General features: G+C 40.8%; 1 protein-coding gene across 1 annotated transcript; it reads left to right on the top strand.

Annotated features, from left to right (window-relative positions):
• Positions 1-6,801: 6,801 nt before the first annotated feature.
• On the top strand, positions 6,802-27,302 carry AKIRIN2 (akirin 2). Its single transcript, XM_056125090.1, has 5 exons — positions 6,802-7,085; positions 22,161-22,304; positions 23,812-23,961; positions 26,234-26,305; positions 26,558-27,302. The coding sequence occupies exons 1-5, from the start codon at positions 6,848-6,850 to the stop codon at positions 26,566-26,568; spliced, it is 615 nt and encodes a 204-aa protein (XP_055981065.1). The 5' UTR covers positions 6,802-6,847; the 3' UTR covers positions 26,569-27,302.
• The last annotated feature ends 311 nt before the right edge of the window (positions 27,303-27,613 follow it).

Below are 27,613 nucleotides of genomic sequence, written 5' to 3'. Positions count from 1 at the left end.
CCTCTTACTATGGATTGGGCTGGAGTGATAGCACAGCGGGTAGGGCGTTCGCCTCACAAGCGGCCAACATGGCCGACCCAAGTTCGATTCCTCCGCCCCTCTCGGAGAGCCCGGCAAGCTACCGAGAGTATTCGATATGCCAGACACAGTAACAACAAAGTCTCCAATGGAGACGTTACTGGGCCCGCTCGAGCAAATCGACGATCAACGGGAGGGCCTTTACCTTTACCTTTTACTATGGATTTATTATGTACTAGTACTTTTAAAAATTTTTAAATCTTTCCTTTTAGACTAATGGTGTTGAAGTGACTTATTCTTTCCCCCCAAATTTTATTTTATTTTTCAAATAGTTTGTAAAGGAGATTTTGGTAAAAGAATCTTCAGACCACCACATAAGGTAAAAAAGTACGATTCTTTGAGGTTGAAAAACTTTAAACATTTATCTTGTTTCCATAGGCATTTTTAGGGTTCCACTGCTCAGAGCTAAACTCTGTTAAGACTTCCAACTGTTTTCTTTAAGTCTAAGACAAGAACAATTCCTTGAACTAATCATGTCAAATAAAATAACTGGAATATAAGATAAAATCTAGAAGATTAGTTGTCACTGTCCCCTTCATAGCAGCCTCAAGGGCTATATAATTCAACAATAATTGTTCCCGGGCTGACACTTGTTATCAGTGGGTACAGCTGAAAAAAAAAATCTGCTTCTAGGGGAAGATGAAGGCCTGTGTCTTCATTTTCTTCACACATATATCTGACCCATATATGAATGAATTTACAGAAGGAAGTGCAAAATATTGGGCAAGTGTAAGCATCATTTCCTGTTCTCAGAAGGCCTCAGCAGAGAAGGTGCTGGGTGGCGTCATAGGAGCTCAGGATATAAGCACACAGGGAATGAGAGTCTGACATGGACGATGACACCAACTCTGAGTCACATTTGGGTTCAAGTAGGACAATAGAAGTGACCTGCAGTGTGAAGAAATTATAAGATTCAATGATCATGAGGGGACAGGCTTTCAAGACTTGAGGTGCCCCACCACTGGGAAGGGAGGAAGAGGTGTGCTAAGCTTTTCACAACTCATTTCATGTTTATTAAGTGTTTATTTTATGCCCAGTACTTTGTAGAAATTTTAATTTTACCCAAAGTATTTCATTCAAATTAACTTTCCTGACCACTAAGAGGTCGTGGTCTTCTTCTTCTTCTCCTTCTCCTCCTCTTCCTCCTCCTCCTCCTCCTCCTCTTCCTCCTCATCTTCATCATCATCATCTTTTTTTGCTTGTTTGTTTTGAGGTTCCACTTTGCTGTGCTCAGGGATCACTCCTGGGGGGGAGGGGTTCTGGGGACCATATGCAGTGCTGGGGATCGAACCAGGGCCAACCATGTACAAGGTAAGTAACTTAACCCCTGCAACTATTTCTCAGTCCTATTTTTCTTTTATCAGAGACATTGAGCAGAACATTTTGTAATATCATATTTGTGACAGTTTTTGAACTGAACACTGAGCATAGTTTGTGCTGCGTTGATACCTTGAGGGTCACAGTCTCATTTAGGGTTGCCAGAGAAAATACACATAGCCAGTAAAATCTGAATTTCAGAAAAGCAAAGGCAATATCTTGGACTCACTTAGATAAACAAATTATTCTTGTTTATGTGAAATTCAAATTTAAATGGGCATCTTCTACTTTTATTTGTTAGACTGGCCACCCTACCATTATTAAATGCTATAATCATAGAGTCAAGCCTCAGGTGTGGTGGAACTGAAGGAGCTCATTGTCTTGATATTTCAGTGCCTTAATGTTGTGCTTTCTGAATTTTGTAATTATGTTTCAGTCACTCTCCTTATTTTTTAATGAATGTATTGCTTGTTGTTTTGGGGTCACGCACAAGCAGCGTTCAGTGGCTACATCTGGCACTGTGCTTAGGAGTTGTTCCTGGCAGGGCTTGAAGAACTACGCAGTGCCAAGGATCTAAGCAAGGCTTCCTACAAACCACACTTGTGCTTACCCCTATTGAGCTATCTTTGGGGCCCAAAATGAATTGCTTGTTGTAGCCAGTGTAGAGTGTCTTCAATTCCCTCACCATCTACTTGATTTTTTTCATTGGACTGGATTGGGTAATAAAATTCCCAACTGTGATTGAAACTTCTGAAAATAAAGAGCCCATCATTTCCTAATAAGAATAGAGGTAATTTAAGGGGACAAGTATGCAAATTTCAAGGTAAGGGCTTAATAAAAAATGTATGTTGAATGCCCAGGGATTATGCTGTGGTTTTATCAAAGTCTCTCAGTATAAGTGAATAATGGCTTATTTTCCGGAACACACAGTTTTTGATAGAAAATGATTCAAGTAGAAATCAGCTTCTGATGGAGAAGAGGTTAAACGTAGATATATGAGAATGGGCAGTCACATTTTTATACTTGAACAGGACTTCTGGATGTTGTTTCCCCCAAGGCTGAAAAAACTCAAGTAAATACTGATTTGGCTTAGGAAGTTTACATCTAATAATCATATATAACTTAAAGCTGATGCTCAGACCTGACTACATCATCTCTTTATTTGAATAGGGTCAGCATTGGTGGGGCGGGGTGGGGGGGGTAGGGAGGGGCCCCCAAGTAATGTTCTGAGACCTGGAAACCACTCTCAGCTATCCCCAGGGATTCAATGTATAGCACGCAAATTCAGCCCTTTCAACTATCTCCCCAGTCCCTTCTTCTTTTTTTTTTTTTTGCCCCTTCTCCTTGCCCTCAATTTGCCCCACGTTTCTTGAAATCATTCACAAATTATGACTTTTCTTATTTCATGATCTATCCAATCAATCCAAAATAATGACATGTCAAAATGAGGAAATCAAAGCAACACTCAGGTCATAACTATAAAGAAAAAATGTGCAGTCTACAAATGACTTTTAGAAGATTCCAGCCAGCCTACAAAATCTTATGTGGAAGGAATTACAATGTCTATTCTTCTCTACTGCACTCATTTGCACAATGGTTAAAAAATTTCCCCCCACCCTTAGGCAATGCTTGTTCTGAATATAGATTTGAAGTGACTCCAGAATTAGCACTGCTGTTTCTTAATGCTGAGCCTATGATTACTCAAACACAGCATGCAAAGTCAGCAACCATCTCTTCACACCTTTCAGGTTTGCATTTATCTTTATTGATGTCACAACAAATTGTTTAAAAGTGATTAGAGTAAAAAAAAAAGATCTTCAGGTTCATCATGATGAGATTTTTTTTTTTTTTGCGTGTCATCCAACTATGTCTAGTTTTACTGGCTTTATTCAAAGAATGACTCATCAAAATCAGATGCTGGGGAATATTTTGGGAGGTGTTAACAGTCCAATACTCAGCAAAGACCAGCATGCTTCTTCAGTAGTTTGATTTTCTTCAAAGACATGTAAGATTTTGCAAATTAGAAAATAGTTGCTGGATTGTGACAAACCTATTCTAAATATGTCAAGCCTTTAAAAGCTGTTATGGATCTTGTGGTTATAAAGAGTAATTTGGATCTGTGCAGGTCACTGGAGTCATTAGCTCTACTAAACACTTTATATTCACATGATTTGATTCAATTTGTCAATGTGTTTTCTTTTCTTGATCAATAAAATAAAAACTCCTAAACTGTGTTAAGACTTAGGGCTTTGAAATATTATTTTTATTTTTAAGTTTAGTCTAAGAAATATTTTAGGTTACTTTTTTCCCCCAACAACTTTCTTCTAAAAGTGTCACAATCCTATTTTAGCATATGTCTTAAAAGTGAAGGATAATGTGGACTGTATACCGGTTATATACGGTATTTAAAACATGTTTTTAAACATTAATTTGTTGGAAAGTGGCAAAGAACATATGGTGAAAGAAACGGAGTGAATTACAATACGATGAGGGTAGTGAAATATAAATCTCGAGCATAAATCTATAAAAATAAATTTACCTTTGCAGCATTAGGAGTCTTCTGAGAGGCTATAATAGCTAATCTGAAGATAATTTATAATCTATAATTTATAATCTGAATTTTAAAAGGTAAGAAGTCAGGTGGGGAATGGGAGGATTAACCTGAGAGAGTACAAAGAGGTGACTAGGAAAATTTTTCTTCCCCTTCTTCTGGCCAGGCTCCTAAATTATTGGTAGGAGAGCTAGCCCCATCTCTGTCACTGCTAATCTTACAAAAGCCTATGTGAGTATGCTATGCTTGGTGATCACATGGGCAGCCATTATGACAAATGTTAAGTCTCCTAGCTATCTCCCACTGCCTTTAAACATAACTCTTTCCTCATTTGCTATAAGCCAGTATATCTCCATAACCAGAAAATACCTCTAACTTGCAAGGTTTAAAGAACAGAACTTTATTATCTCAGTACAGGAGACTTAGAACTCTGAAAAAATTTATCAGCAGGATTATTCCTTCTGTGGACTTGAAAGGGAGATTCTGCATCAAGTTTTTTAGTTCCTGATATTTTGCTGGCAATCTTCAGCTTTCCTTGGCTATAGGCCAACATTTCGACCTTTCTTTTCATGTTCATATATTATTCTGCCTAATTGTGCTCCAAATTTTCTTTTTCATAAAGATTCGCCCTACTGCCATATGACCTCATCTAAACGAATTATATTTGAAATTGTGCTATTATCAAATATAGTGACATTCTGAGGTACCAGGGGTTATTTAGAATGTATTTTAGTACATAAATTTTGAGGAGACACATTTCAACTCATAGTACTCTCTGATATAATTCCTACAACTTAAGGTCAGGTCTTAATATCAGAAAAGATTTACTAGGAAAATAAATTACTTATATTCTATGGGGTAAGCTTACTTTTCCTACTCACACAAAAGGTGTGTATTTGTTCATTTTACAATGCATTTCATGAAAAGTTTAGAACCTAGTGAAAATGTGTCAGACTTAGGCTGATATAACATTAAAAGCTGATTTTTTTCAAAATCAAAATTTGCAATTGTACTTCCTAAAATAAACATAGCTTAGTCTTTGATACTAAATGTGATCAAGATTGCTGATATGTGAGGTGCTGGGCAATTCCATAAAATGAGAATAAAAATACACTTTCCGTCCAAAATTGTAGACAAATTTATTTTTTTATTTTTGGCTTTTGGGACTCTCCTACTGGTGCTTAGGAGCTGCTCCTGGCTCTGCACTCAGGGATCACTCTTGGAGGTTTTAGGGACTATATAAGGTGCTGAGGATGAATTGGCCTCAGCATTGGCCAATTGCTGAACAAGTGCCCTACCCGCTGTACTATCACTCCCTCCCCAATAAACAAATTTATATAACAAAAATAGCTTTCAGCTAGTGAGTCAACAAAGAATAAGCACTGGAAGCCAATGTTTGATTTCTACTATCATTTGATAGTATTGGCTGTTTTGGACTGGTGGAGGGCTTCCATAGACAGAGAACTGTAACATTTTTATATAAATTTTAGCTTTAGTTAGATTTCTATTTTAGGGACATGAATAAAATAACAGCTTTGTAGAAAGTTTTATTATTTTCTAACAAAATGGGTCTATATCCTCTACATGTTTTATTGTCTTTTTACCACTCATAAGCTATACACTAATCTTCATCAGAAATAGTTCAATTTCTGGTATCACTCGCTTATTTATCCCAAACAAAATACGATTTCATGTGCATCGTACATGTCCAATTCATTTATAGGAAAGAGCTGGCTTTCTAGAATGTACTAACTGGGCACATTCAATTACCTGGGAAGGGCAAAGCATCGAGTTTCAAGGATCCTAGCTAAAACCAACTATTATTACTGTTACTCGCTCTCGTTGTACTGAATAGATTCCATCATCTCTATTTCCTAGCCCCTCCAGGAGAAAGGTTTTGTTTTTGACACTCCTATTTACCCAAATTAACCGGCACTGGACTGTGAAATTGGCTTAGTTTTCTATTTCTCGGTTGTTAAATCACTGTGGGAACGTATCAGCTCAGCAACGTCTTGAATTTTAAAGGTCTCTCTTTTTTGTCTTCTAAGCCGGCTTTCCCCACGGTCGGCTTTCCTCTCTCACTCCCGGAGCCCTTTCTTTTTTTCTTTGGCTTAGTTCCTTTTCCATACAATCTGTGTAGGGGGATTTAAATTCCTACCCGGAACTCGGAATCACACGCTGTGAATGACGGGAGTCGTAGTTTCCCTGGGTCGCTCTTAGCCGCCTTTCGAGCGCAGGCCTCCCTGCAGCGAAACACTACAACTCCCAGAATGCACCTTCGGGGAGGGCGACACCGCCCCCCTCCTGTGCGCACGCGCCTTGAGGCCGCAGGATTTGAATCGGCGGCGTTGTTATTGACGCCATATTGGGGCCGGCGGCGGGTGGAAGAGTCGTCTCGTGGAGGGGGAAGCGCCCGGACGTGCCTGCTGCCGCTCCTGCCGTCACCACCAGCCCTCGCCGCCTCTCCGCACTGGTCGCCGCTCGCTAGCTTCCGACGCTCCTGGAGAAGTCTTCGGCAGCTGCGTCCCAGCCTCCCGGTTGGCGGGGCCGCTACCGACTTCCGAAGGGAGCGGGGTCCCCGCGCCGGAGCCACCTCGGGCGCGGCGCCGAGCTCGCTCGGACGGCGGCAGCGGCCGGAGCCTCCCCCGGGGGAGCGGCGCCCGAGCCGGCGGAAGAAGCCCCCCCGCCCCGGACGCTGTCGGGCGTGCGCGGCCGCCGCCGCCGCCGCCCCTCCCGCTCCTGCTCCCGCCCGGGCCGGCCTCGGGCCACTGCCCCTGCCGCGAAGGCAGCAGCAGCCACAGCGGCGGCCGCGGCGGCGTCGCCCCTCTCCGCGCCCCGCCGGCCCGTTGGCGGCTCTCGGCTCGGGCGCTCGGGCGCTCCGTGCCCACCGCGGCCCCGGCCATGGCGTGCGGAGCCACGCTGAAAAGGACTCTGGATTTCGACCCGCTGCTGAGCCCGGCGTCCCCGAAACGCCGGCGATGTGCGCCATTGTCGGCGCCCGCCTCGGCCGCCGCCTCCCCGGCCGCCGCCGCCGCCGCCGCTGCCGCCGCCTCCTTCTCGGCCGCCGCCGCCTCGCCCCAGAAGTATCTCCGGATGGAGCCGTCCCCGTTCGGCGACGTCTCCTCCCGCCTCACCACAGGTGGGACCGGGACCGGGACCGCGGCCGCCGGGAGGGCGGGCGGGGCAGTTCCGGGCCGCGGGATGCGGTCGCCGGTGGGGCGGGTTGTGGGGTACAGCCCGGGCGGTCTGGGGTGCTGCTCGTTTCCTCGCCGGCCGAGCCCGCAGGAGCCCCGATTCGCTGCCGGAAGCACCCCCGTGTGTCCCTACCCCTCCTCCTCCTCCTCCGCCTCGGAGGCACAATAGGACCGTCCCGGGGTCCGCGGTGTGTGTGGGGCTGCGGGGACTGCGGGGAAGGCGGCAGACGAGCGTGTGGCTCGGGGCGGGGTAGGGGCGGCGGGGGGCGCGGCACTCGGAGCCGGAGGTGGCCCCCCGAGACGGGCGGCGTTGGTGGCTCGAACGTCGCTGGCCGGGGCCCGGCGGGAGGGGGCGGGCGGGGCGGCGCTCGGGGCCTGTCATTAATCAGCCGCGGGAACGCCGCTGGGGCTGAGTCAGGACCCGGCTCCCCGGCACGGGCGGCAACAAAGGAGCGGCGGGTGCGGGCGCGGCGCTGGGAGCGCGCGGCGCGTGCGGGACCTCCCCCCACTCCCCTGACCCCCCCCCCCCCCACTACCGGACCCTGCGGCTTGGGGAGGGCCGGGTCTTCCTTGGCTGCGGCTCCGCGCCCCCCCGCCGCTGTGCCTCCCCCCCCCACCCCGCCCCCCGGTGCCCGCCGACTGAGTCCGCCCCGGGGGCCCTGCAGCATCTCTCGCCCGCTCTCCTTTGTGCGCCGCCCGCCGAGGTGTGGCTTGCGGGACCTGTAGACCCGGGTTTGTCCCGGCTCGTTTTGATACTGGGGCTAGAGAGTTCGATGATGATGATGATGATGATGGTGGTGGTGATGGTGGGTTGGGTGACTGATTCTACGCCGAAAGCAAGTGTCCTTCCTTCTACCGGGCTTTACCTTCCCCCTCTTCCTCCCCCCCCCACACCCAGGTTAAGAGTTTTCACGTAGTCTCCAGATGCACCCTGGGGGGAGGGGTTTCGAATGCCTATACTACTAAATGGGTTCTTTTATATGGTTTTTGCTACTGGTGTTTGGTCTCACGAGCCACTGTCAAAGAGTGCGAGTGTTCGGAGGAAATTTCCCGCATGATTTCAGTACCCAGACATTCCTATTGTAAAGATTCTGATTTAACGCTTTACATTAGACTTTTTTGGAGGGGAAAAAAGCGACCAGTATTAAGCATTGGTGACTTGCATTGTAGTCGTTTTGATGTAATTGTATAAATGAAGATTGAAATGATGGCATGGACTCTTATTTTAAGAAGGCCACTTAAGTAGCTCTAACCAACCAGCAGTAAATTTCTGTGGAGGTGGTGAATTCAGAGTTAGGTTGGGAGTTAGAGTTACCAAACTAAAATCTTGTGAACTTATATGAAACGAGCTGGGGTCTATAACACTTCTATTCACGTCCCAGGGGACTTCCCCAGAAAGAATTGATGGATTTATCTTTGCATTGATTATTTGTAGGATTGGTTAACGCAGCATTTTCTCCAATTTCAGTTAAGCTGACACAGTAGTAAAATTTTAGACTGGGATTATTTGAGTTTAAGCCTGATGATTCAGATTTACATTTTTAAAAATACAGCAGTATTCTCTTTTTCTTTCTTGCAGTATTCTCTTCGAAGATTTTTTTATAACTGCTCTGGAAGTTTGATCATAACTTGAATTGTAACATTTTATATTGATTGAATCTGGTAAAAATTAGTTATTTTTCGTTTAATAGCATAAAATTTACTTCCCACTTTTTATGTCACCAATCTTTAAAAAGTAATTTTCTCATGCAACTAGTTTATAGATTTCTGTTATGACAGTGGTGACTCTTAAACCTGAAAACAATGGCTGAGCCATACTTCCTTTGCTGATATAAGTAGCTAAGGATTGATTGAAGTGGAAAGTAATTTACCAAATTGACTTGGGCTCTGAGGAAACTCATTTCTGTGAGTTTTAATTTTACAATATATACATTATAATTATTAATGTTCTCAGGGTACTTAAAATTAAAAGTCCTTTGATCTGTAGCTAAGGTCATGTTTCAGTATTACTAGAAGTTTCAGGAACTTGGGCATGCTTTAAACCCTAGTTAAAGTTTGACCTGATAACTCTTAACTGGTGTTTTTCAGGTGGGGGGGGGCGGGTGTCAGTATTTTATTGAAACAGCGTGCTTTTTTCTTTTTTTCTTTTTTTTCCTCTATCGTTCATTGGAGTTTTCAACAGACTTAAGTAATGACAGACTTAATTTTCCCAAATATTTACTGTCTGTCCTTTACAGAGAGATTTGCCTGTCCCTGGGCTAGAGGTCTCAGCAGTGAGGTTTATAATATTCCTGGAAGTGAAAGGGAGAGAACCAAAGAGGAGGGTAGACACAAGAAGCCCTGAAGCCCTGACCTGGAAAATAGATGTCTCAGTTCTGTCAGTACTCAGTATTCATTCTGGTTAGATTAGTTGAAAACAAGAGTTTTCAGTTTTCATTTCTCAATTCTTTATTGAAACATCTCAGATTATTGCCATTTAGTCAGAAGATTGTCATGACATTCCCAGGAGCAAAATTAATTTTAAAAGATTAAAAAATATTTGTCAGGAGAAAACATTCAAACCGTACACATTGTTTTTCATTATAATATAGTGAATTTGGTCGGTGATAGTGAATTTGGCTGAGATCGTTTTGTCCCGGACAACCTTTTTGAGTTTATGAGGCCCTTTTTATATATTGTTTATGTTTTGTTTGTTGCCATTGCTCTGGTCTTAAGAATTGAGTTGTATGAAGAGTTAAAATTCCTTTGTAAGGACTCATTGTATTTGCTGGAAACTTGCCATTAAAAATGGAAATTGCAGCTTGTGAATGGGGAAGGGTTTACAGGAACTTAGATTGTTCTGTCGACATTGATGCATGCCTGCAAACAGAGACACCAGCTGGCTTAAGTGAAGTATAAATGGTTCTAGGCAAACAAATGAGATGTCTGTTGGAGGAGGCAGCATTTCAATTTCACTTAAGATGTCATTTATATTGAGCCAGAGTGTTTTTAATATTTTGGGCTTATTTAGACAGCTGTTAGTTGCTTCTAGCTTCTCAGTGGATTTGGCAAATAAGCTGTAATGGTCTTAAAATTTTAAAACCGATATTTTATTTGTGCCTATATATGTAAGTTGCAGTTATTTTATGTCTGTTAATTACCCACTTAAAATTCCTGTAAGTTTACATTCATTTGAAAACTGTAGCACTGTCCTCCGCTTGTTCATCAGTTTGCTCCAGCGGGTCCAGTAATGTCTCCATTGTGAGACTTGTTACTGTGTTTGGCATATCGAATGAATACTTCACGGGTAGCTTGCCAGGCTTTGCCGTGCGGGCAAGATACTCTTGGTAGCTTGCTGGGCTCTCCAAGAGGGGTGGAGGAATCGAACCCGGGCAGTGTAGTTATTTGTTACTATTTTGTTTTAAAAATAGAAAAGTTAAGTCTTTTTCAGAAACAAGGGAAGAGTGAGTAAGCCTCTCTTTATCATAGATGGTTGCTACAGAGACATAATCTGTCATGTAAAGCAAAATCATAAATTCCTTGAATAGTTTTCAGAGGAAAAATAAGCTGTGTGTAACTTACATAGATCTTTCTTTAGTGTTTATATAGACCCACGGAAGGGAAAGGTTTTTTTGTATACTGAAAGGTTGAAAAGATTCAGGTGGAAAGTTCAAGTATTTTTTATATTTGAATAGGAAATTCTCCTTTGTTAGAAGAATGCAGAATAAAAGCATCGGTTTAAGTTCAACTTCTTTAAATTACAGTGTTGGGTTTTTTCAAATACCTATAACTGAATTAACCACCAACTTGTGCTTTCTGCAGTTTTTGTTAGCACTGTGCTAATAATCTTGACTCTTGGAGTGTTCTCTATAAGTGAAACCACAGGGAACTTCTTTCCTTTGAGAAGACTACCTACTTTCAAGTCTATGAAGCCAGGTGTGATACTGGTACCACAGAATGATCACTTAATGCAGAGCCAGGGGTAAAATCCCTGAGAGAAACTGGGTGTGGCCACAAAACATAAAAATTGAAGTCATCAGTAATTGTCATAGGCAGATATCCTGATAAGTACTTGTGCTTCGCAACATTTTGAGTTTATTTAAATTGTAATTTTTTCATTCATTGATAGACTTGTTTAATTTTTAATTTCTAGGACTATATATGCAGGCTTTTGTTTTGTTTTGGATGACATCAGCCAATGCACAGGGCTTACTCCTGCTTTGTGCTTTGATGTCATTCCAAACCAGTCTTGGGCACCCTAAGTGGTACTGGGGATTGAACACAGGTCTGTTGTATGCAAGGCAAATCCCCTACCCACTGTACTATCATTCCTGTCTCTGTACAGGCTTTTCTTAACACTTAACAGTCTACATACCTATTACAAAGTCACACGAACCTCATTTTAGTACTAGATCCTTAACTGCTGATTAGATAAGGAAAAAGACTAAACTGGGTGATACTGTCACTGTTGACAGTATCAGGCAATTGAATAGAAAAAATTGTAACCTTTATGGTTTCTTTGTATACCTTTTTTTACTTGCGAACTTTGTTTACATCACTATTGAAATGGGCTGATTAAAATCATAATTTGGCTCCTTGAAAATTTAAAGAAAAAAATTTAAATGGTTATTGAAATGTACTGGCTCTGATGAAGCTGAAGTCTGTGTTGTCTGTGGTTTAGCATTCATTGTCATTTCATGTTAATTCTTATACATTCAGGAAAAAAACTGAAAGAGCTGGCTTTTTTTTGTTTGTTTCTTTTTCAAAAGGCGGAAAAAAGCACTAGTTGAACTTTATACAGGATAATAGGATACAGTGGCGTTTGAAAGATTGCAGAAAAACAATTTTCAAACATTACTGGCCTTAAAATTTTGCTTTTTTGTTGTAAATTGCTTGTTCCTATTGTGGGTAAGGCATTTACCTTGCACCTGGCACACCTGGGTTCTATCCCCTGTATACCCCATATGGTCCCCTAGTCTGACAGAAGTGACCCCTGAGCGCAGAACCAGGAGTAACCACAGCACCACTAAGTGTAGCCAGAGCATACAAACATGGAAAAGCTTAAGTGGCAAAACCAGTTCAAAGTATTAAACTATATAGTTTGAAGTGTATAGCTTTAAGTTTTAAGTTACAAAATGGGAACCTGATGCTCACTGTAAAAATTCCATCGGTGACCCAAAGTACATGTACATTGTTAGCTCAGATCCTCATCAGTTCTATATGGATGGGGATGCTTACCTAACTGCTTGCTTGCTTGCTTATTTGTTTATTTTGGCTTTTTGGGTCACACCTAATTATGCTCAGGAGTTACTCCTGGCTCTGCATTCAGGAATTACTCCTGGTGGTGCTCAGGGGACCATACCGAATGCCAGGGATCAAACCTGAGTAGGCCAGGAGCAAGACAAATGCCCTGCCTTCTGTATTATCACTCTGTCCCCTTACCTAACAATTGAGAATAATTCTTCTGATTAGATACTGATGCCTAGCCTAAAAGGAGGCGGTTCCTTTATATAAGTAAATGGATAGAGCATGAAGATTTCTTATGACTGGTTATAATCAATTATTTTAGTTTCAGGACTTCACTGCCTTCTTGACGGTCATAGTTTGGAAGTTTTTTTTTGTTGTTGTTGTTTTTAATTTTTATTAGTGAAACACCATGAGGCACAGTTGTAGACTTACAAATTTTTTTGCTTGGGTTTCGATTATACAATGATCAAATACCCATCCCTCCATCGGTGCCCATTTTCCACCACCTTGGATCTCAGTATCCCTCCCACCCCCTAACCCCCCCATCCCACTCTGCCTCTGTGGCAGGGTATTCCCTTTTGTTTTCTCTCTCCTTTTGGGTGTTGTGGTCTGCAAAAGAGGCATAGATGCATTAGCATCTGAAGTATCAGTGTCAGTCATCCCTGTTTTGTAACATGTTCTTTTAAAACTTAGCTTTATTGTGGTTTGACTTTTGGTACTTGCGGAATACTGCCTAGATGTGAAAATAGTACTGGAAAAGACAGTTGATAGATGTTAGGTCAGGCTTTGCTGAGTTACATCTATGTGACATTTAGGAGACAAAGCAAAGCCTAATTTTTCTCACCTAGAAATTGATACACATAATGACAGCATCTGTCTCCTATTTTTATTATGACAAAAATGTTGCCTTCTAAAATATATAGAAGCCATCAAGTAATGGTTTTTATTTAAAAAAGGAATTCTTAATTGGATCTTTACCTATGACTTTAAATATTTTCAGTTTCCCTTTGTATTTAAGTCACTCCTATTTTCCTCTCAAGTTGCCCAGATTTCTCCACTTTAAAGTCAGAAAGTTTCTAATTATATTTGCTTCCATTCAGTTCTCAACTCATTCCTAGAGTTTGTGCCTTAAACAGTTGTCAGGTCACCCATGCCTTCCATGGCAACATAGTCAATAGTCAATCCTCTTTTTTTTTTTTTTTACAATATTCATTCTGCTGGCTCACTCACTTTTTCATTTTCAAATAATTCCTGGGACAGTACTGTTTTCCCCTGCTCTGGCTACTCTTTGCTTCATCTGATCCTTAAACTTATGAATTCCTTAGTTTTTGTTTGTTTGTTTGTTTGTTTGTTTTAAGACCACACCTGGTGCTCAGGGTTTAGACCTGGCAGGCTTGGGGACCATATTGGGTGCCAGGAATTGAACCCAGGTCAGCAAGTGCTCCACCTACTCTACTATTGCTGCGACCCTAAATGTTCCTTAAATTTTAGATTCAGTTCCACAACTACTAAATAACTTCCTAAGCAGTCATGCATGCATCTGACTTCAGTTTCCACTTAGAGATGATGCTCTGAAACAGTCTTTCCCAATGTGGTGTGATACTATCCCATCGGTAGAAGGAGGGGTGCTATTTGTTTGCTTAAAGAGATTTTTCAGAAGAGCATTTAACTTTTTTTTGAAAAGGGACAGTGGGTCAAATAAGTTTGTTTTATTTATTTTTTTTATAAGTGAGACATCATGAGGTACAGTTGTAGACTTAATAATTTTTGTGCTTGGGTTTCAATTATACAATGATCAAATACCCATCCCTCCACCAGTGCCCGTTTGCCACCACCACAGATCCCAGTATCTCTCCCACCGCCCATCCCCCCCCATCCCACCCTGCCTCTGTGGCAGGGCATTTCCTTTTGTTCTCTCTCTCATTGGGTGTTGTGGTTTGCAAAAGAGGCAATGGGTGACAATCATGTTTGGTCTATAGTCTACTTTCAGCATGCTTCTCCCATCCTGGGAGGATCCTCCCAACACCTTTATTTGGTGTTCCCTTCTCTATCTGAGCTCCCTTTCCCCCTAGCATGTGTGGTTGGCCTCCAAGCCATGGAGTAAAATTCCTGGTACTAATCTCGGCCATTCTTGGGTGTTAGTCTCCTATTTTGTTGCTTTATGTTCCCCAGATGAATGCAATCTTTCTATGTCTATCCCTTTCTTTCTGAGTCATTTCGCTTAACATGATCCTTTCCATGTAGTACCACTTGTATGTAAATTTCATGACTTAGTCTTTTCTAACAGCTACATAGTACTCCATTGTGTAAATGTACCAAAGTTTCTTTAACCAGTCATCTGTTCTCGGGCACTCAGGTTTTTTTCCAGATTCTGGCTATTGTAAAGAGTGCTGCAACGAACGGGTTTGTTATTTTTTGCTCTAGTTCATTTATCTTGGTTATGGCAAAGGGGAATATGAACATTTTACTATTGCATTTTTTCAGGATCCTTTTCTGCCAAAGTCAATTTTTTGTCCTATTTCTTGACTTCTATTTTGGTTTCGGGGACACCTGGTGGTGCTCAGGGCTTTACTTCTTTCTGACTTTGTGTTTGGGACAACTGGCAGGGTTTGGGGACCATATGCAGTCCCAAGGATCAAATCTGGGTGGTCCACATGGGAGGTAAATGCTTTACCTCGCTGTATATACTATATGTACCCAATCCCATATCTCAAATTTTAAATATAATTTTCAAAATATGTAAGATAGCAAAAGATCTGAGGGGGTGATCATAGTGTTTTCTGCAACATATGTGCATTTTGCTGCAGTATGTGAGAAGTGATCTTAATTTAAAGCAAATAGTGAAGCACACAAATTTGTTCACTGTTACATGATGACGGTCATGAATTTTGATATTTTTTAAAAGGATAAATGAATGTATGTTAATGTCATATGCTGAGTCTGCTAGTGTAGGTTCATCAAGATTTTAAATGAATTTATGGAATATTTTCTGGCTTGGGAGGGGTAACATAGAAGAGGCATGCTAGTGAGAAAAGGCAGAGTGAATTTAAATCACTTTTTAAGTTCTGGGCTTGGAATAATGCCAACTCTTACTGCTTTAATTCTTCTTACCTCCATTTCCCGGTATGCCCTGTAATCAACCAACCTACTAAAATAAGCTCATAGTTGTAGTATGAGCTAGAAGTTAAAGGAGGTGGTGGCTACAAGTAAATTATAGCCATGCTAGTGACTGGCAGCATCTCCTGCACATTCTTGAGAAACTTAAATGCTTAGGCTCTATCCCCCAGAATCTACATTTTAACAGCTCCCTAGTGGTGCTGTGTACTAATGAGTCTGCACTAAGGTTTACAATGTTCCTCAGTCTTTTTTCCTACCATTGGCCCTCTTTCAACCTTGTTTCTGGTTCCTCATCCCACCAATTCCCACCCCCACTCCAGTCTTTTACCATAGCCCTCTGCATTTATAGTATTCAAAACTGTTTCCCCTTGGAATATCCTGGGGTTCCACAGGATGGACCTATTAACCATATGGCCCACAGGGTGTTACCAGTTCAAAAACACGTTTAGAGCACTTAAAAACTTACAGCCACTCGTCAGCTGAAGAGTTTTACCACTTTATGTAAAATCACTTAATTTTTTTGGTGGTGTGGAGTCAGGGAGGGTCCCAGACTCAGCAGTGCCCAGAAGTCAATAATGGTGATACTCTGGGATCGTGTGGGGAGCAACCTGAGATCTCTCTCATATAAAGCCTCCACATCAGGTGTGGTCCAAAAACTAAAAGAAAATAGCAAGAATGAATGGAAAATGTTGACAGCTGATTCTCTGAAAAATCAGTTCTTGTCTACGTAAGAACTGTTCAGTTTTTAAACAGATGATCCTGGAAAATGGTCTATTAACAAAGATGGGTTTCAGTAGCAATTCAGTTGAGTGTTTTCAATTTACAAAGTAGATATCCTCTTACTGTTTGGTATTTGGGCCACATCCCACAATGCTCAGGGGTTTCTCCTGGCAGTGCTCAGGGGACTGTTTGGATGCTGGGGATTGAACCAGTTAGCTATGTGCAAGGGAAGAACCCTATCTGCTTGCTGTATTATGTCTCTTGCCCAACATGCCCATGCTTAAGAATTTAGTTCAGAGTTCTAGATTTGGAATGTTTTGTTTCGGGTTGGGGGACCACACCAGTGCTTCTAGAAGAGTTAAATCCTGGTTCTGTGCTCAGCGGTCCCTCCTGGGGATTTGGGAGATGTTAAGCTGATCAGGTGATTGAACAAACCTGGGTTGGCTGCAAGGCAAGCACCTTACCACTATACTTTCTCTTTGACCCTAAATTTGTTTATTTGGAATGGTTTCTTTGATTTTCAAAGATACTATAAAGAAATGAATAGCATAGGCATATAAGGTATTAGGAAATGGTTTTATACCTAATTTTAAAACTGTTAATGTGAAATTAATGTTTGCTCCAGCAGTTATATCAGTAAGAACTCCAAGGCTGTACAACAGGTGTGGAACAAAAGTTCATTTTCACATATCATTTTTTTAGACATCTGTTTGTGCTCAAGGAAGGTTTATTTCCCTTTCCCCCTTATACCTAATATTGTGCTTTTCTCTTGAAATACATATTTTCAGTAATCTTGTATTGTCTGGGCTTCCTGAATCAGTGACAGCTAAAAAGTAAGAAAGTTTGGAAATGGGCTTATTTCTATTGTCTTAAGCCAGAAATTTTCTTTCTAATTATTATTTTTTTAAATTTCAGTTTAAGTGATATGTTTAGAATGGTAAAAGTTTCTGGTGCTGATGTACAATGCCCACCATTGCCACCAAAGGGCCCACAACCCTCCCTCATTACTGTGTCCACTCCAGTTCAAAGTTCCTTCCCTCCCATACATGCCCCAGTTAAATGACGGCTATGGGTTTGGTGCTACTGTACTTAACCATTGCTTACCATACAGTATGTATTTCTCTGGCAGCCTATTTGTGTCATGTGTGTATTCGTCCCCATCTCCGCCCCTTCCCAGCATTCCCAGGTCTGCATTCTCTTAACTTAAGGTCAAGGTCAAACCAGGGCTTTCCTTTTTACTTTTTTCAAGGCGTTTTCGTTGATTTATTTTATTATTTTATTAAGAGAGTGAGTGCTGACATTGATATTTCCTGTTTAAGGTATTGGATTTGGGGGAATTATTTTGGTTCTTAGGTTTTTTTTTTTTTTTGCTTTTTGGGTCACACCCGGCGATGCTCAGGGGTTACTCCTGGCTCATGCACTCAGGAATTGCCCCTGGCGGTGCTCAGGGGACCATATGGGGTGCTGGGAATTGAACCTAGGTTGGTCATGTTGGCTGTGTGCAAGGCAAACGCCCTACCCGCTGTGCTATTGCTCCAGCCCCAGGTTCTTAGGTTTTGAAAGTCCAACCATTTCTGAGTTTATTTTGTTTGTTGCCAATTCTAACTGCTTCATAAGTCAAATAGGAAGATGTATGACTAAAACCTGAACGCACAACTGATAATATAAATGAAATACTTTTTTTTTTCTCATAGACTACATTTACAAATGGTGTAATACTATTAGGTGTAATGGATGGAATGAATAAGTTACTGTTTGCTAGTTTTATGAGAGTTGGTTAGATTTAAGTAATTTAAGCTAAAAAAGATACAGAAAACTTTGATATGGAAGGCTGTATTACCTAGAATAGAAGCAACTTAGGTCAGCCTAAAATGAGGTTGTGTTTAGAAATGAATTATGGAATATAAGAATTGGGGAATTCTTTAGTTACAATCTTTTAAATTGCTTATTAAAAACTGAACTGAGATTGAGGTTTTCAGTTAACGCTTTGTTACTGAGTTCTTAGTCAAATCAAATTGAACCCTTCATCTAACATTGCTAATATCATGTTAGGGACATTTCCACAGTATAAGGCACACTAAGGCTTAATAAAAAGCAATACAGCAGTACATTCACAATCTTTAGTTCACAGTTTTAAATGTTGGCAAAGAATTGAAGCAGGTGCAACTTCCATGTCGCTAGTGGGGATAAAAAATGGTAAAACTATCTGGGAAATGGTTTATGAATCAGCATTTAGCATATTACCAGGCCATCTAATACCATGCCTAGAAAATTATTAAAGAGAAACAACTTGTCCACTTAAAATTTTTCTTGATTATTAATAATAACCTTATATATAATAGCCCCAAGAGAAATAATCTAAATTTCATTTTCAAAAAAGGATGGGGGTGCCAGAGATAAAATATGACATGTAGTACAGCTATAGTATAGTATAGTTCTGCCTTTTGGGTTTGATTCCTGCACGGCATCTGAACCCTTGATCCCCTGCTGCGGGGGAGCACTGCTGAGCGTGGCCTCAAAACTAAATGATGATAATAACAATAATAATGATGAGTAAAGGACCAAAAGATAGCTAAAGGGGTAAAACTTAGCTTGAGGCACTGCATGATGTAGGCCTGGTGTCTCCCAGGAAGATGAGGCTCAACCAACACCATTATGCACACACATGGGCGGAATTTCACTGGGAGTCTTCTCTGGGGCCCTAAAGCATTACTGGTGTGGAGCTCACCCCCCCAAAAAAAAACAGTGGGGAAGATAAGTTTTGTGAGTTTTTTATCTGTGTACTTATACACTGGCCGCAGTGATACCATAGTGGGTAGGGTGTTTGCCTTGCATGTGACCAACCTGGGTTCGATTCCTCTGTCCCTCTCGAGAGCCCGGCAAGCTACCGAGAATATTCCACCCGCACAGCAAAGCCTGGCAAGCTCCCCATGGTGTATTCGATATACCAAAACCAGTATAAAGTCTCACAAAGGAGACGTTACTGTTGCCCGCTCGAGCAAATCGATAAACAATGGGAGGATTTATACACAATAAATAAAAATGTGATCATAAATGTGATTTATACACAGAGTGGAATGACACTAATAAGAATGGGATTCGATTTTTTACAACATAGTATGACTCTCAAACACTGTTACTTACACTTTGATTCCATCTGTATGAAATTTTAGAAAAAGAGTAGTGACAGGATATGGTTCTAGTGAGGGTGGTGTATTGTAAAATTAGCAAACTCCTTGGGATGATACAAATTTATAAATGCCATTCTGATTCAATATGTATATATCTGACATTCATCAGATTGTACTTTGAGTCAGTGAAATGTTTCTAAGTTTTATCTTAAAGAGTCTACTGGAAGGGGTAGAGGTTTATAAAACTAAATTTAAAAAGTCTCTTAATTTTAGGTTAGATCTTGTTTGAGGATATCAGTTTGTTACCACCATTCTTTAGGTACATCTTTGTTGTGCTTTGGTTGATTTTTGTAAAGCACAAGGAAGACTTAGTTATTTGAGAACAATGAATAATTTACAAAAGATGTAAGAGTTAGATTACTCTTGATGTTAGAGTTAGATTACTACATTTATGACATTTGAGTCAGGATGGTGGTATCAGTGAAAAGAAAGTGATAAATGAGTGAGACTTATTACCTGTAAGCTCAGAACTCAAAGCCTTTTAGAATGCTTGTTTTGTTAAATTTCTGTAAATGTTATATGTTTGTCTTGATTGCATCTGATACTCTACTAGTTTTATCAAACCATGCCCCCCCCCTTTTTTAAAAGAAAATTGGGTGATTGGAATCTCCCAGGAGGTGTGCAGTAGGTCATCCAGCCATTCTAGTGACCTCCAGGGCCAAACCATGTGGTGCTTGGGCGCAGGGGCACCATACAGTGTGCTGAAGATTGAACTCTGGGGTATCTACTTCATGCATGCAGTTGCCTTGACCTCTTATTTTCAACACCTCAAAATCTTTGGAAACCTGTTTGGAACGTGCTTAACTGTTTGAATAGCTTTTTCATTTTCACTGATAGAAACCACTTAGTGGTTCTTAAGGGTTACTCCTGGCTCTGCACTCAGGAATCATTCCTGGCAGTGCTCTTGGGATCATAAGGGATGTCAGTGACTGAATCCAAGTTGGCATATGCAAGGCAAGCACCTTACACTGGTAAAGTTTTTAAATCACAAACTATTTCATAAAAGAGATCTGAAGGTGATTGTTAAATAATAACATCCTCAAAAATATTGAAGTGTGGAGTTCATGCCCAATTCAATCAGCTAATCAGTGGCTGAATAAATAGCAGTACTCCTACATAAATAAATAAAAACAAAAATAAAAAAATTGAAGTACTCCTCATCATGATTAAAAAATTTTCAACATGCCCCCTTTGCCTCTTACCTGCTCCCCATCTCCCTTCACCACAGCTAAAATAGTGCATATTCTGGAATATTTAGGAATCTAGTTGATGGTCCCCCAGAGACCCTAAAATCCCTAAAGTTATTCTGTACTAGGGAAACAGCATAAAGTGAGGAAAGAATCTTGAGAATGAAGTATACTAAGGAAACCACTATTATTTCTAAAGAGGATTGTTGTAGCCCTCAATTGAATTTTGAGGTGGCTATTTGGGGGTGTTGATTTTGGGACCACACCCAGCAGTGGCAAGATGGGTAGGGGAGGGAGATATTCCTAGCTCAGTGCTGGGAGTCGGGGAGGGTGAGAGGGGGATCATGTGGTGACAGGGATTGAACCAAGCCTCCTGCTTGTGAAACATGAATTTAGCTGTTTGAGTTCTCTCTCCAGGCCTTGAGTTCATTATTAAGTGAATAATATCACTATAGAAGTGATAAAATTCCACCTCACTTCAGTATGCTTATGAATCATTTCATTGCTTGGCCTGTTGGTTCCCATCTTAAATTTAAAAAAAAATTATTTTCATGGTTTTTGGACCACCAAGCTGTGTTCAGGGCTTCCTACTGGCCCTGCACTCAGGATTCACTTCTGGTTTGGGGGTCTATTAATCGTTATTGGGGATCAAACTCTGATCACCTGCATATAAAGCCAAGCACCTTACGAACTGTACTCTGTCAGACCCACTGAATTTTCATCTTTAATCTTGTTTTGGATTTAGTTTATATCAGCACTTGAGTATCTTGTATACCACGCATTTTCTTTTTTCTTTCCTTTTTGCTTTTTGACTCTGTGGGCTGGAACGATTGCACAGTGAGTAGGGCGTTTGCCTTGCACAAGGCCGATCGGGGTTTGATTCTTCCACCCCTCTCGGAGAGCCTGGCAAGCTACCTGTGACAGTAAACAAGTCTCACAATTTGTTGTGAGACGTTACTGGTGCCCACTTGAACAAACTGAACAACCCGATGACAGTGATACAGTGACAGTGATTTGACTCTGCACTCAGAAATTAATCCTGGCAGTGCTCCGGGGATCATATGGGATGCCGGGGATTGAACCTGGGTCAGCCACCTACAAATTGAATGCCCGACCCGCTGCACCATCTCTCCGCCCCACCCCATACCAAGCATGTCATGTGCACTTTTGCTCCCCAGTTCACTTTGCTATTAATGATACAAGATTCGTAGCTTCTGTTGAGTTTAATGTTAATGATCATGTAATGTGGTTCTCCCCCACCCCCCTTGATCTACTGTGTGCTTATATGTATATATTCTTCCCTTTCTTGGAAAATATTTCTACATATGTTGTGATGAGTAAAAATGGAGCCTTAAATTTGGGATTTTCATGAGATACCTGTTTTAATCCACAAATTACCTTATTTTTAATCAGTGCTCAGAAAATTGTGTAATAGCTGGCAAAATGCTCTCAGAATCTCCATTTTCTGGATATTTGAAGATAATTCTGGCAAATTAGCTCTTAAATAATTGTAAACGCAGTATCATTTTTTTATATTGAAAATTCTTATTTTGCTACATTAATTTTTTTTTTCTTTTAGAACAAATTCTGTACAACATAAAACAAGAATATAAACGCATGCAGAAGAGAAGACATTTAGAAACTAGTTTCCAGCAGACTGATCCCTGTTGTACTTCTGATGCACAGCCACATGCATTTCTCCTAAGTGGACCAGCTTCACCAGGTAATAAGAAACCTCAGTAAGTGGAAGAGTCCCTTACTGTGGCAGGGGAACAAAGTAATCCAAGTGTGTTTTGTGTTCAGTGGTCCAACATATAAAGTATGCGTACCAGCCTTCGAGTCATCACCGTGGCCCCCAAGTTGCTTGTGTTTAGTACCAAAATAACAAACACTGTACATATCCGCAAATGATCCCCTCCAACCAAAGGTAGAAAAAGAGACTTTGAATCCGCTCGCGCCCCCATCCCTTCCCTTTTTTTGGGTGAGGTCTGGTGGCTTCTGATCCACCTCTGAATCAACTCGGTATACTCCTAGCTTAGGACTTTAGGGTAATTCTTGGTTGTACCATGCATTCCACATGCAAAGCATGCATTCATCTCATTGAACTATCTTATCTGGTCCCTCTTCTGTTGTATTATAAAACAAATTGTATGTGGTGTCCTATAAATATTATGCTTAAAGACCTTTATATAATACTCCCTCAATGGACTTGTAGAAGTGTTAGTCTTAAAACCTAGATTAAAAATTTCTTAGTTAATACACACATACCTTGCTGTGTACTGCAAACTGTTTTATGGATTCGCTGTAATAATAATTAGGACTCAGATTTCTCATTAATATATAGAAGAATGTCCCTGAACAGATGTACTCATTACTTGATAGAACAGATGCCTAAAGTATGGATTATTTTAAGTCCTGTTTATGTCTTTTTTACCTTTTGTTAGAGGGGATCATTTGCATTTATGTATAGTGTTTGTTATTTTGGTACTAAATACAACATAATTAACTGGTCCTAGCCATGCATGTTTTAAAGAGGAAGTGAGGGGAGGAACTGGGGTACCAGAGGCAGGTAACAGCAGGACAAACAGTTGATAGCAAATGGGTGTGTTTGCATAGAGTGCTGCCAGTAGTCTCTAGTAATGATTAGGGTTCTCAGGGTAATTTCAATTTCCTTACTGAGGATGTTTTTTGAAATACAGCATTTTATGTTCAGAGACAATATGTTTTTGAAGAAATTGTGCATGAAATGGCTCACTGATAGTGACAGGTAGATTTATGATTTGTATGAACTCTGAACTGTTAAAATTTAATGTTGAATGTTAGTCATCAAAACCCAAATTGTTAAGATTTGTGTTTTGTAGTTCTTTTCACTCTTAGACATTTTCTTTGTATTTTAGTGGATTCATCTTACTGTGTTTTTCCAGTCATAATGTGTATTGGGAATAAGCCTTAGACAAGACTGCTTAGACAAGATAGTAAGGTGTTACGACATTTACCTACTATGCAGCACCGTGTATGGTCCTGAGCACAGAGCCAGGAATCCCTATGTACCACTGGATGTAGCAAAAAACAAACAAACAAAAAAGAACCACAAATGGAAAGTAGAAAAACTTTAAAAAACTGGTTTTATATTTTGAACATTGAAGATTCAGATAAAAACTTCATCAGTTAGGAGATGCTTTCTGTGATGGCTCTAAATTGAGGGATTTCCCCCCCCCCCCCCCCCATAGGGACTTCATCTGCTACATCCTCACCATTGAAAAAAGAACAGCCCTTATTCACCTTACGGCAGGTTGGGATGATATGTGAACGTTTGTTGAAAGAACGTGAAGAAAAAGTTCGAGAAGAATATGAAGAAATACTGAATACAAAACTTGCAGGTATGAAATCAGTCTTCCAGAAATTTCATGTAAGAAATGCATTATTCTCTGGGCTACATCATGTCAGTTACATTCCATGTCTAGGGACTGGAACAATTAGTACAGTGGGAAAGTGGCTTGCCTTGCATGCAGTCAACCTGGGTTCGATCCCCAGCACCCCATATAGTACATTGAGCATCACCAGGAGTGATTACTGAGTGCAGAGCCAGGAATAACCCCTGAGCATGGCTGGGTCTGGCTCAAAAACAAATTCCATTTCTGTACATTGTATCAGTTGTTTTCTGAGAATTTTACTAGTGTCCTCAAGAGTAGTATTAACTTTGTAAGTCAGCAGCGGTATTCTTCATTTTGATGGAATTCATTCTTAAAACTTGGAAATTTTGCTGATCGCAGTTTGATGTGGATTTTATTCTTTAACTTTGCTATTGTATTGGTCCAAGTCACTGTTTCCCAGAGCAGGTGATCCTGCTCCGTAGTGCTTGCTGGATGGGTAGGGGTGGCTGGGACGTTAGTAGACTAATTAGGATAGTCTACTGGCTAGCTGGTGTAGTCTGTTTCTTTAAGTTGATTTCCTTTTTCTGAAAAGGGGCAAGTATGCCATTCAAGTTTTAGACTTGAGGATCTCTGGTCTAAAACTTAAATGACCCAATTATGTTGTGTATGTCATTTTGGAGTATTCTCTTATTTTGTCTCCAATAGTAAAGGTTTACAACTTGAATGCAGGAAGTTTTGTTATTCTAAACTTTTTGGCTAGTGAGGAGTAAAATCAAGGTGCTAATGTAGACAAGATAATTTGCTTATTTATAGAACATCTTTACAACATCTGAATAGCCTCTAGGTGGATCGCCCCTCTCCCTCCAACACACAAACACACAATTGTATTATTTTTAAATTGCAGTTGAGGTAATATGGTTACAGTAGTGTTAATAGTTGTGCTTTTGGTATAGTTACTGCTTCTCTGCCACCCATGTGCAAAAGACCACCTTCCACCATTGTTCTTTGAGTGGGGGAGCTAAGCAGGGTTGTCTGGGCCACACTGGCGGTGCTCTGGGCTTATTCCAGGCTTTGCTCAGGGCTTGGGGAACCCTATGGGATGCCGAGAATTGAACTTGGGTCAACCACAAGCAAGGAAGCACCTTTCCTGTTTCATTCTCTCTCTAGGCCCTCAGTGTTCTTAGTGTCACTTCCAGTCTGCTCATCTTTCCTCCTCACATCCCCACACTCACCCCAGCTGCTTGGTAAACTTGGGTTTATCATCATTAGTTTATGTTCTCTTTGCATACCTAACCTCTGAGATTATCCTAATTTCCCTTTTTCTCTCTGACTTACTTTGCTTAAAATGTTTGTTTTTAGCTTTGTCGTAACTAAAGGCAAGATTTTATCTTACAGCCAAGTAGTATTTTATTGTATGTAATAGCACAACTTTATCCATCTTGTCTTGGCTTTTGTAACAGTACAGTGAACACACTTAATGCATATATTTTACAGAGTTATGCATTTATCTTATTAAATGACGGGCTGGAGCGATAATACAGCGGGTAGGGCATTTGCCTTGCACGCAGCCAACATGGCCGACCCGAGCTCGATTCCTCCGCCCCTCTCGGAGAGCCCGGCAAGCTACCGAGAGTATCTCGCCCTCTCCGCAGAGCCTGGCAAGCTCCCCGTGACGTATTCGATATGCCAAACACAGTAACAACGAAGTCTCCAATGGAGATGTTGCAAATCGATGAACAATGGGAGAACAGTGACAATGATGGGGTCATATGGGAGTATTAGTTAAAATTCTTTGAGAAGTTTCCATACAATTTTCCATGGAAGCAGACCTATGTATATATTCTACCAGTAGTAAATGGAGGTTTTTCACTGCAGCCCTACCAACGACTGGTGGTTTCCACTGGGGGAGTGGGGGGGTGGTATAGGCTATTCTCACAGGTGTGGGGTGATTAAAAACCTGTTAGTTTCGATTTGCATTTCCCATAGGTGGATGTTTCTGAGTATTATCTTGTTAAGTTTTTGCTGTCTGATTTCCTCTCACTGTAGTAAATTTCTATTTTTTTATTTTGATCTATAAGGAAATAGGACTGCAGCCTTTTAAATTTTCCTTAGATGAAAATTAAGCCCTAAACTCGTTTTTTTCCTCATTGTTCTTCAATAACACAGGTTTTGTGAATTCTGATGAGGATTGATTCTAAAGTATTGCCTTTTTCAGAGTTTATCTGGTTCTAATATTGATTTTTGCTAATGATGTCATTGATACGTACTTTATTTATAGAACAATATGATGCATTTGTGAAGTTTACACATGATCAGATAATGCGACGATATGGAGAACAGCCTGCTAGTTGTAAGTATTTCATCTTTAACTGAAAACAAAAGAATCTTTTAAGGAGAAGACATTAGAATTATATTCATGCCCAAGAAGAGAATTTTAGTAGACAGCTGTAAAGAAAAAGCCCAGAGAAAGTAGGAAGAAAATAGTTGTTCCTCTTTACCTGTAGTTATTTAAATGCCACAGTAGTATTGGGTTTGAAGATGTTAAGGGTTGACCTCTGACTTGAACTTGACGCTAATTTTGTTTTTTTCCCTTCCCCTTTAGATGTCTCATGAATCACGTTTTCTGCATTTCTGGGCTGCCTTGTTCCTTGTTGAGTTGTTGCAAGAGGTCCCAATTATGACATGCAGCAATGCCAATACCCCCCTGTGAATACAGGTTATTTCAAGCTTTGTCAGTGGCAACCACTCTAAGGCAGCAACTGGTTTTGGAAATTTCCCTGATGTTAATATCGCCTGGATGTGGACCTTTGCTACCTGTATAATACCAGTGGCCTCATTTGCTGTATCATTACAATTTGGCTTCTTACGTTGATATGTTTGAAAAGGATTAAAGCTGGTATTCTAAGAACATGCCCTTCACTGGTTGTGTAAATAAAACTGTAGAATGACACTTCGGATGAAGTTAGTGTGATTTTAATTGTGCACTACAACCAAGCTGTAACCAGTTATTAATAATTTAGACTGTAATCCCAGGACTTTATTAAGCAAATAGCCTACAGTGCTTCCTTTGAAATAGTGAAGGAGGAGGGCATTTCTGTATTCCAGGACTTCTTGGGGTTTCAGAATGGGTTTATATGATTTTTTTTGGGGGGGGTAGTTTTTATTTATTCTATCGGTCTTTTTAACAAATGTTTATTGCTGCATTTTTTTCCCAGTGTATCATTGTTTTATTGCCCTTGTAGTACTGGAATTTAGTTGAAAGAATAAAACATTTACTTCTAATCTGCTTGGTTTTTAATGTACAGATGGATTGGTGTTTGAATAAAGCAAGAGTTTTTTTTTTTTTTTGTAAAGCATAAGCATTCTCCGGACATTTGAAGGATGTCAGTGTTCTGATAAGATTTAACTTCAGTCTGAAAAGATCTAACTAGGATAGCAATCTGGTAGTTCAGTGGTGCAAGAGCACAAATGTTGCATCTGATGAGAGGCCTAGGCTTTTGATCTACATTCCCCACCACACTATGATATTGGAGCCATGGATAGTATGCTCAGAGCTGGAGCATATGCCTGGCATTTGGAGGATTCAGGTTTGGTCTCTTAAGTGTACGGTGTCTAACCTTCCTCCCCCATATATGTATTACATATTAAAAAACATTAG

Source organism: Sorex fumeus, unplaced genomic scaffold (assembly GCF_029834395.1).
Source record: "Sorex fumeus unplaced genomic scaffold, SorFum_2.1 ptg000054l, whole genome shotgun sequence".
Classification (NCBI taxonomy): Eukaryota; Metazoa; Chordata; class Mammalia; order Eulipotyphla; family Soricidae; genus Sorex; species Sorex fumeus.
This window is presented reverse-complemented; position numbering and strand designations above follow the sequence as displayed.

What these genes read in the sequence shown, in the direction of transcription:
- AKIRIN2 (XM_056125090.1), top strand. Translation starts at nt 6,848, where the DNA reads ATGGCGTGCGGAGCCACGCTGAAAAGGACTCTGGATTTCGACCCGCTG. An exon ending in CTCCTCCCGCCTCACCACAG is followed by an intron (nt 7,086 to 22,160) that starts GTGGGACCGGGA and finishes TTTTTCTTTTAG; the next exon opens with AACAAATTCTGTACAACATA. An exon ending in ACTGAATACAAAACTTGCAG is followed by an intron (nt 23,962 to 26,233) that starts GTATGAAATCAG and finishes CTTTATTTATAG; the next exon opens with AACAATATGATGCATTTGTG.